General features: G+C 35.6%; 1 protein-coding gene across 1 annotated transcript in view; it reads right to left on the bottom strand.

Annotated features, from left to right (window-relative positions):
- Positions 1–10,908, bottom strand: part of ZCWPW2 (zinc finger CW-type and PWWP domain containing 2) — a 104,283-nt gene extending 93,375 nt beyond the window's left edge. The window contains exon 1 of the mRNA XM_012804838.1: positions 10,622–10,908. Within this exon, the coding sequence (XP_012660292.1) occupies positions 10,622–10,908 (287 nt within the window). The remainder of the gene's footprint in view (positions 1–10,621) is intronic.
- Positions 10,909–11,167: the final 259 nt, after the last annotated feature.

Here is an 11,167-nt window from a genome sequence, read left to right as displayed (position 1 = left end):
TCTTGTGGTTGAGTCTCTGGGGTTTTCTAAGTATAAGATCATATCGTGAGCAAAGAGTGAGAGTTTGATATCCTCTGCCTCCATTTGATGCCCTTTATATCCTTCTCTTGCCTGATTGCATTCTCTAGAACTTTCAGTATAATTTTGAATAGTAGTGGCAATAGAGGGCAGCCTTGTCTAGTTCCTGTTCTAAAATTGGAAAAGCTTTCAGTTTGACTCTGTTCAGTATGATATTAGCTGTGTGTTTGTCATAGATGGCTTCAATCAAATGTGCCACCTACCTATATTCCTAAATGTTCTTGTTAAAAAAGAAAGCTGAATTTCATCAAATGATTTTTCTGCATCTATTGAAAGGATCATATGTTCCTTGTTTTTGCTTCTGTTGATATGGTGAATTACATTTATGGATTTGCACAAGTTAAACCAACCTGGCATCCGTGGGATGAAACCTATTATGTATAATATTTTTAAGGTGCAGCTGTAATTTACTGGCTAAGATTTTATTGAGTATTTTTGTGTCAATATTCATTACTGAAATTGGTCTGTAGTTCCTGATTTTGGTATCAGTGTGATGTTTTCTTCTTAGAACATGTTAGGGAATGCTCCTTTTTTCTCAATGTTTTGAATAGATTATACAGTATAGGTACAAGCCCATCTTTGGAGGTTTGATAGAGTTCCAGGGTAAAGACATCTGGCCCAGGGCTTTTCTTGGTTGGAAGATTTTTTATTATTTCTTCAATCTCAGTGCTTGATATTTGATCTGTTTAAGAGATCTATTTCTTCATGGTTAAGTCTAGGGAGATGGTATTATTTCAGTTATTGGTCCATATTCTCCACATTGTCAAATTCTTGGGCTTAGAATTTCTTATAATAATCAGAGATAATCCATTATATCTCTGTGGTATTTGCTGTTATTTCTCCTTTTTCATTTGTAATTGAGAGTATTAGAGACTTTACTTTTCTCTTTATAGTTAACCTGGCCAAACGTTTATCAATTTGATTTATCTTTCTGAAGAACCATCTTTTCGTTTCATTGATTTTCTGAAGGATTCTTTTCAATTTCATTTATTTCTGATTTAATTTTGGTTATTTTTTTTCTCTGCTGGATTTGAGATTGGATCACTCTTCCTTTTCAATTCCTTAAGATGATTTATTAAGTTGTTGATGTGCACTCCTTCTGTTTCTCAGATGTAGGCATCTAATGCAATAATTTCCCTTTTAGGACTGCTTTTGCAGTATCCCACAGGTTTTGGTAACTTTCAGCTTTATTGTTGTTATGTTTGAGAAATTTAATAATTCCTCCTTTATCTCTTCTTTAACTCAGATGTCATTCAGCATAAAGTTGTTTAATTTCTACTCCTTTGTGTAGGGATGCCAATTTTTGTTGGAGTCAAGTTCTACCTTTACTCCCTTGTGGTCCGAGAAGATACAAGAAATAATTTCAATTCTTTCAATTTTGTTGAGGTTTGATTGTGTCCTAGGATATGATCTATTTTGCAATATGTTCCATAGGCTGACAAGAACATATTCATTAGCTTTGAGGTGGTGTGTTCTATATGTCTATTAGGCCCATTTGTTCTAGGGTCACATTTAAGTCCATTGTATCTCAGTTTAGTTTCTGTTTAGAGGATCTGCCTAGTTCTTCCAGAGAAGTGTTAAAGTCCCCTGATATTATGGTGTTAGAGGATATCATATTGCTCAGACCAATCAAAATCTATTTCATAAGACCATTTAATTTGAGTGCATAAATATTTGGAATTGAAATGTTCTCAATGTTTTGTTCTCTTGAGCAGTATAAAGTAACCATCATTCTTTTAACTTCAGTTGCTTTAAATCTACTTGTATCTGAATATAGACTACAAGCTCTCCTTTTTTTCTGGTTTTCATTTGCCTGAAATGTTGTTTTCCATTCTTTTGCCTTGAATCTTGCTTTGTCCTTATAGGTTAGGTGTTTTTTCTGAAGAAATCATATGGATGGATTGTAGTTTTTTTATCCAATCTTTTTATCCCATTGGCCAGCCTGTGACTCTTCAGTGGGGAATTCAAGCCATTAACATTTACTGAGAATCAATAAGTGTGGTGGAGTTCTTTTCCTCTTACTATGTGAACTTCTGTTTACAAAATAAGTTTTTATCCTTTGTGCCATCGTGGAAGCTAGGTTTTATCCTTTAGTTTCTGGGTATTTACTTTGCTGGTGGTCCATTGTGATGTTCAGTGTGGAGAATAGGTCTCAATATTTCTTGTAGAGCTGGTCTTGTGAGAAACTTCCTCAATGTTTGCATATCAGTAAAAGATATCCTTTCTATATTCTTCATATCTTCTGTCCATTTTATGGTTCTGTTTTTACCAGAATCAAAGATTGTTTTGATGTCTTATTGACTCCTACAGTCTCCTTTTGCTTCACTGTGGCCCTTCCATAGATTTTGAAGCTTAGTTAAGTAGGATATAGCATTCTGAGTTTAAAATTGTTTTGTTTAAGAATGTTAAAGTTAGATGACCATTCCTTTCTGGCTTGGAAAGTTTCAGCTGAAAAGTCTGCTGTTACCCTGATGGATCTACTTCTGCAGTTCAATTGATGCTTACTCCTGGCTACTTGCTGAATTTTCTCTTTTGTCTTGAGTTTGGACAGGTTCATCACAATGTGTGTTGGAGATGCTGTATTTTTGTTGAAATGACCTGAGGCTCACTATAGTTTTAAAAGGAGTACTTCAGAATTTTTAGTGAAACTTGGGACATTTTCATTTATGATATCCTCCTGTAGGGCTTTGATTCCTTTGAGATATTCTTCTTTCCCTTCAGGGATACCTATGTTTCAATGCTTTGTGAAGTCCCATAATTCTCTGAGCAAATGTTCTGCTTTCTCTCTCTTCTTTTCTACCTCTTTAATTGCCTGTGTTAGCTCAAGAGTTTTATCCCCCTAGGTCTGAGATTCTTTCTTTTCTATACTGGAATCTGTTATGGATACTTTCTATTGCACCCTTAAGTTCCCTGATTGACTCCAAGAAGTCCTTAAGCTTCCCCATATCCTTTCTATATTCTTCTTATCTTTTGTCCATTTTATAGTTCTGTTTTTACCACTTTCTTGTTACTTTATTGTTTTTGTTATCCATATTTTAAATTCCCTTGCTGTCATTTCCATTAATTCTTTATAGGTGGGGTTCTCTATCATAGCTACCTCATGATCCCTTGGGTTAGTTGCTCTGTTATGTTTTTCATGTTGCCAGAATTTTTCATTTGGTTTCTCCTCATGTGTGTTTTCTTCCTGTTCACTTCTTTCCCCTACTTTTTCCTTCTCACTATCTCCTTCTCTTTAAATTACCTTGTCTCAGAGCTCAGGTGTTAAAATGGGCTCTGTGGTAAGGCCAAAAGTAAGAAAAGAATGAAGAGTGAGAAGAGAGAAAGTAAAGGATAAAAAGAAAAAAAGGAGAAGAAGGAAACAAATGAAGAAAGGGAGTGGAAAAGGACAGTAAGAGAGAAATAGAGAGTGAAAATGAGAGTGAAATAATATTTGGCAGGGCACTGGCTTGGGCAGGTTACTCAAAGTTAAGGAGCTTATTAGCAACCTAGGCAAAACTAAGACCCCACCTTTGGTAAATATTGAAGGAAATAAGTAGTATGTAGCAGTGGGAACCTACCAGTATCTCCCTTCCAAAGACTAAAGGTAGAAGGATACCCTAGACCATGAGCTTATGACCTCCTTGAGTCAGTCCAAGCTGTTTGATTCATCAACATTCAGTCCTAGCGGGATTGAGGACCTAAAGTTCTTGCCTAAAATTTCTTAGGAGGAATATCAAACAGTGCCCCCTGCCAACAAAGTACCCTTCCCAGGCTAAGGGGGTCATTCCAAGGATAGTTATGTAGACTGAGCAGATGCATCAGAGCCAGCTGTGTACTAGAACCCTATGGATTGTTCTTCCCATGTGCATGACCTTCCCACAAGGGCAGCATCCTGATAGTAGCCAACCTGATGGGAGATCTTTCCTGCCTGGTGTTCAATCCTGGCCTCCAGACCCTACTTTTTGAGTTTACTCACTGTTCCAGCAAGCAGTTCAGTCTAACACCAAAAAAACTGCAAGAAAGCCCTTTCCTATCCCTAGATCTCTACAGGAGACCTGGCCAGCTGACCTCTGCCTGTATCCATGCATTGGCCTTTTGTGCTGGTCTTCTTCAGCTCTATACCTCCTTGTTGACTCCTCCTTCACTGTGCCCCTAGTGATATTTCTTGGTTGAATCTTCTAGTCATAGGGGCTGGCTTCCTCTTTTACCTGTCTTACTAAAGAAGTTGGTAAGGAAATGTCTCTAGTCCTCCATCAAGCTTCAGGTCTCTAGACTTAAGCTTCTTAATCTATATCTTAAGTCTGTGCTCAACTTAGTTCACAAAGAGAAATATATGTGAATACATAGTGAAATCCATTCTACTCTCTAATAAGAAGGTAGATGCAACTATGTTTTTCAAGTATTTTGTTATTTTTAATCATAAATTAGAAATAATTCAGGGGTTGGAATAAAACATGTTTCATTTTGAATTGTAAGTCCTAAGACTCAGTTACTTGCACAAAACTACAAAATAAATTCATATGCAAATTTCTAACATAAGATTTCAGACATAGTGATGAAAAACAAATCCATTTCATAAGAGTTATTAAACCACAAGAATTTCCATCAGAGAACACAAATATAAAAAACAATCTAGGATTACAAATATATTCATAAATAACCTTATAAATATTCATGTTCGTGTCTTTGAAAATATTTATTCTCACATAACTATTTCCTTATAATGTCCATTCTGTTTATAACATGGAAGTCAACAGGTAATATAATTTTTAAAACATTATCACATTTGATGTTTTACAAAACCCTCAGTAACAAAAGATACATAATTTTGAGAGATTTCTCACATGTGCAAAGATAGTGAATGTATTAGTTTGCTAGGGCTATCATAAAAAAATAGCAGACTGGGTAAATAAAAGAACAGTAATTTATTTTCTCACAGTTATGGATAATTAAAGTCCAAAATCAATGTGTTGATAGGTTTAGTTTCTTCTGAAGCCTCTCTCCTTGGCTTACAGATATGTCATCTCATTATGTCATCATGTGCTTCTCTCTGTGCATGTGTATTCCTGATGTTTCTTTGTGTGTCTAAATTTCCTTTTCTTATAAGAATCCCAGTTAGATTGGATTAAGGGACACCCTACTGATCTTATTTTAACTTGATCATTTCTTTAAAGACTCTATCTCTAAAGGTAGTTACATTCTGAGCTGCTTGAGGGCAGGGCTTCAACATCTGAATTTTAGGGGAACACAGTTCAGCCTATAAAACTAAGTGACAGATATAGAACATGAATTTAAGTATTGACTTAAAGGCCTATTTTGTGTGTGTGTTTATGTGTTGGAATAAGTCTATCTCAGTTTCTCTATGAAAGCCAACATCTCACTTTCTTCATATAGAATAAGTGAACATGAATGAAAACAAGGTAGTAAGCCAGAATATCCCAGCTTTGAGAATGTTACATTGGCAAATGTAAAGTAAAATAGTAAGGGATTCTTGGAGGCAGCAATGGTGATACAGTTTTAGAATCTGCTAAAATTTCCCTATAAATATAGGTCAAGCAATAATAATAGCAATACCAAACCTAAGACACAACATCTACGATAAAATTAAGTGATAAACTACTCATATGAACACCAACATAGGAATAGACAGGTACAAACTACTAATAATGGCATGACCCACATAATAGCAGCATCTGTTTGAGAAGAGAGGTAAGAGGAGGCAGACAACCAAAAGTGTGATGGTTATCAGAAATTGCAGGCAGAATGGGGACCGAAGACCCCATTCTTGGCAAAGGTAAACACTCCCAGAAAAAAAGGGAAAAATTAAAAAGTAAGCTGAGTGAGTTGGAACAAAGGAAAGTCAGCTAGTTTGCTTTTAAACCAGCTGCTGCTAAATTTCTTATCTGAACAAGTTTTTTCCTTTTCCTTGAGCTCTGGCCTATAGGGGATCCAGCTTACTAACACTACCCAGTTGGGTCTGTAAAGACTCTGAGGAATAATGGCCACAAGAGATACTGTGACAAGGCCTAAAAAGGTACATTAACTAGGCCATTTCCCGTCTAGTAAACAGACAAAGCAAATACGCATCGTGGAGATTTGTATTTGGCTGGGGCAGAGATCAAGGGAACAGCTTGAGCCCTAAAATATGGGTAGGAAGGCTTACATCTGCTATGGCAGAGGAAGACCCTCTGTGGTGGTAATGAGAGGAAAATTCCTCTCTCCCACCAATTCTTCAGAGAAGATTAACATCAGGGGCATTTTACTCCACAGTGAACTAGCAGAGATTAACACTTCCCTAAGAATCTGTGTGTGTGACCTCAGACAGGAGGCTGCCCCCACACAGAGCTCAGGTTCCAGATTTCTCAAACCTGCTCAGACCCTTAAAGTTAATGGTTATAGAAACAATAGGAGCTGATATGCTCGCTCAGACAAACTGCTGGCATCTTTGCTCCTTTCCTTAGCTTACCCTTTGGGCTAATGAGCAAATAGCCTTCAATAAAAGCTGTGTAGAACTGATACTTGGAGCCACCGCCAGAACCCCACAGGTGGAAATTGTGGGGAAATTGTGAAAATTCTATTTTGTGTGTCTTGTCTTTTTCTTTCTTGTTGTTTCTAACTTTATATTTCTTCAGTCGCTCCCTGCCAGACCCACAGGTCTAAATGAACCCTTCCCTGAGGGCAGGACCCTGGCAAGAAATGAGAACCTCACAACTCCAGCATGTTTTCACTGGGAAGTGCAGCAAGTTGAACTGAGAATGGTAGCCAAAACTGCAAAGTGGACTGCACAAAATTTGAAGGTATTATAGTAGTATAGGCGCTCTCAACACTTAAAACTAAGCAGAAAGTACACTTTTGAGAAAAAAACTCACACTGATGAGAAATGGTTATGAGAAAAATCCAAATTGAAGTTAGATGATCAAAAAGAACAGAAGAAAAAAATACAATTAAACACAGGGATATAACACCAAAGACACAAACTATGAAAGAAACAATTGGTAAATTAAAGTTCATTGAAATTACAAATGTCTTCCTTACAAAAGTCCCAGTCAAGAGAATAATAAGAAGAGAAGCCAGACTGGGAGAAAATTAGACTGGTATTCAAAATATACAAAAACCTTTTAAAACTCTACCAAAAAATGAACAACCAAATTAAAAAATGGACAAAAGATCTGAACAGATGCCTCAGTAACAAAGATAATACAGATAGCAAATGCACATATGAAAAAGTTTAACAGCAAAGTATCTCTTTAAAAAATGCACACTAGAACAACAATGAGATATCATAATATACATATATCCAGAACACTCACAACACCAAATGCAACCAATGATGTGAAGCAACAGGAACTCCCATTCATTCATTGCTGGTGTGAATGCAAAATGGTACAGCTACTTCAAAAGATAGTTTGGCAGTATCTTATAAAACCATACACACTCATACTATATAATCTAGCAACTGCACTTCATGATGTTTATCCAAAGTAACTCAAAAGTTTTGTGCATATAGAATCTATAAACAAGGATGTGTATAGAAGCTTTACTCATAATTGCAAAAAACTGGAAGCAAACAAGATGTTCTCCAGTAGGTGAATGGATAAAAATTTCTGCTACATACAGACAAGAGAATATTACTCAGTAATACAAAGAAATGAGTTAGCAAGTTTAGGAAAAGACATGGAAGAAATGTAAATGTATACCGCTAAGTGAAGGAAGACAGTAAGAAAGGCTACATACTGCATGGTCCCAACTATTTAGAATTCTAAAAAAGGTAAAACTATGGAGACAGTAAAAAGATCAATGGCTGTCCAGAGATCGGGGTGAGGTAGAGGGTTAAATAGGTAGAATACAAAAAACTTTCAGGCCACTGTGAATAAATGGCATTATACATTTATCAAAGCACATAAAATATAAAATACAAAGAATGAACTCTGATATAAATTATGAACTTTGTTGATAATGAATAGTGAACATTGGTTCATAGATTATAACAAGTGTACCATACTGTTGTGAAATGCAGATGGCACCTTGGGTAGGAGGGGCCATGTGTTAGGGAAAGGGGATATGTGGAAACTCTGTACTTTCTGCTCAATTTTTCTGCAAATCTAAAACCACTCTAAAAGATAAAGCCTATTAATGGAAATAAAGAAATTAAAATTTAAAATTGGAAAAATCTAAAAAATAAAAGCAGGGAGGGAAAAACCTAGGAAATTTCAGAAAACAAATCCATACTTTTGATACTTCAATGGAATAAGGGAATCTGGGGCTATGAATTTAGGGAGAAAAATATAAAATAAATTTATTCTATACCTTTAAGATCTTGTACTTCAAGATCATTTCTCTGTTTTCCTCCCTTTAAATATGCCTAAAACCCTGAATATTATATATAAAATAAACATAAAGAAGCTCTGAAAGCTGAAGAGAAGAAGACATGCCAGCCAGGGACTTTGAGACCTGAAGAATGACCTGACACTGAGTTTCCTATGCTTTCTTTATGCCTCATATCTTTCTTCTTTCTGAAGAAGTTAGCAATTCAGAAACACCAATAGGTACAATAAAAAAAACCCAAAAGCTCCAGTGAAACCTGCTCTTTTTAGCCAAAGGACAAAGATAGGGGTGGCCTAGAAATATATAGACAACTTTTAGGCAATAACTGCTCTATCCCAGACAAACACCATGGAACAAATGGCAGCCCCCACATTTAACTCTACCAGCAAAGGCAGGTAGTGACCTAGGACTTCAACTACTCAGCAGTAATGAAGTATTCCCTTCCCCTAAACCCCCATTCATCCCACCCAGGCAGTGGCAGAAGAGACCTAATGGGAAGCTGGGCCTTTAAATCACATTCCAATGTGTTAATAAGATCCTCCCCTGATGATTTAAGAGGTCATCTTGGAGCAGTAAAAAGGTAACCCTACCCTTTCCAGCCAGGGTTCTAAGCAGAGATCCTGAACTCTTATTCCTGACCAGCAGTAATGAGGAACTCTTCCCTCCTCTGGAAATAAATAGAGGCTGAATGAGGAACCTAGACTTCTATTCCCACCTACCAGTAAAAAAGAGCTGCACCCCCCATACTTTCTCTGGTGTAGTTGCAAAAGCTGCTAAACAGTTAAAAAAGATCCAAAATGAAAAGAACATTTTTAGAACTTAAAATGCAATAAACAAGTAAAAAAAAAGCTCAATAGATTGTTTTAATAACAGAATGACTATGACAAAAAAAGAATCCATGAACTTAAAGACAGAATGACCCTGAAAGCCCTGAAGGAATAACAGAGAAAATACAGACTCACTTCATCTTGCCTTATCAAAAACCAGGAACTCATTTCATATGAAAGTACTCAGTAAGAAAGAGTAACAGCAGAATCTCTAAAATTATGATGGTAAAAATGAATCACATTTCTACAAAAAAGTAAAAGCCTATTAGAGAGGCATGGCCTTAATAGAGTTCAAAATTATATCTGAAATTTCAAGTTGAGATAGAAGAAATTAAGAAAATAATGTAGGTAATAAAAAATACAAATTAGAATAGCAAAGATAAAAACTAGGTGATTAGAGAAAAATATATGAAAAGGGAAGGGACATAATTAAAAAATCTTTTTTTAAAATTTCAATTAAAAAGTCTAAATGGAAAGAACACAGAAAAATAAAAAATGAAAAAAAATTTAAATTCAAAAAGAACTGAAAAGATGAAAATAATTCAAGAAAAAGTAATATCGAAGACAAAGAAGAGCTACCATAAGTAATATAGGAGTTCTAATAGGAAAATCACAGCAATGTAACAGAAAAAATTTAATGGCCTATAACTTAAGAAAACTTAACTGAAAAGAAAACTTGAACTTATACACTAAAAGTGCACACTTCATACTTAGGAAAATCAACCTAGAATGGAAATCACTGAGATATTATAACAAGTTTATATAAATCTAAAGAAGGCAATAATTACAGACTTTTCAAATGTACATGAAACATTCATACGATGTGTCACGGTGGGCTAAAAAACAAGACTTGGGGAAACTGACTGTAAGAGATTTAAATTAGAACTCAATAAAATACATTAAACTCCTGAAATGTGTAGTTATTCAAAAACATACTTCTAGGGCGGTGCCTGTGCCTCAAAGGAGTAAGGTGCCGGCCCCATATGCCAAAGGTGGCGGGTTGAAATCCAGCCCCGGCCAAAAACTAAAAAAAAACACACTTCTAAATAGCCCATTTCAAAGAAGTCACAAAGAAAATCGGTAAATATTTCAAAGTGAATGATAAAACACAATACATCAAAATTTGCAGAATGTACCTAAAATAGGACTTAGAAATATACAGCTTTAATTGCTTATTATGAGAGGGAAAAAGGATTATTAATTAGTTCACCTAACTTTCCAATTTAAGAAACTAGAAAAAGAATAAATTAAACTCAAAGAAACATGATAAAAAATGATGAGATCAGAAATCAAAAAATAAGTAGACAAATAGAGAAAAAAAGTTGATTATTTGAAAAGGTTTTTAAAATTCATAAACCTACCTAGCAAGACTATTACTTCAGTAGTTTATTATAAAATAATAAAACCCTTACCTTGGCCAATTCTGTAATTTTACCAAAACCAGGCTTCCAAGAGGGAGCTGTGAATAGACTATCTTAAATCCACTTTTATGAAGCTGAGACACTTCAGGAAAGTCTTCTTCAGAAATAGAGCACTTATTATACCTTAGATCAGTGTTCATGAAGCAGTACCATGATTCACTGTGATCAACTTTGGCTGCATCCTCACTTGACAACAATCTCCACTTCAAACAACTTTCATTTTCACATTGAACCCACACTTTGTTTACATACATGTTGTTTTCCACTGAAGAATCCATTCCACTGCTATAATATTCAATTATCTTACCAGCCAATTTTTTCCATTAATGCATTTAATCTGGAAAATATGAAAGAGAAAATAAAAAGGTTAAGAGTATAAGGACAGAACACTTAGATCAAAATCAGAGAAATTCTTTATTTGGGGGGGGGCGGGGGGGAGGGACATTCTTACTTCTGTTGCCCAGTCTAGAGCGCTATGGTGTCAGCCTAGTTCACAGCAACCTCAAACTCCTGGGTTTAAGAGATCCTCCTGCATCA

This window comes from Otolemur garnettii, unplaced genomic scaffold, assembly GCF_000181295.1.
Source record: "Otolemur garnettii isolate 467f Iridium unplaced genomic scaffold, OtoGar3 scaffold00002, whole genome shotgun sequence".
Lineage (NCBI taxonomy): Eukaryota > Metazoa > Chordata > Mammalia > Primates > Galagidae > Otolemur > Otolemur garnettii.
This window is presented reverse-complemented; position numbering and strand designations above follow the sequence as displayed.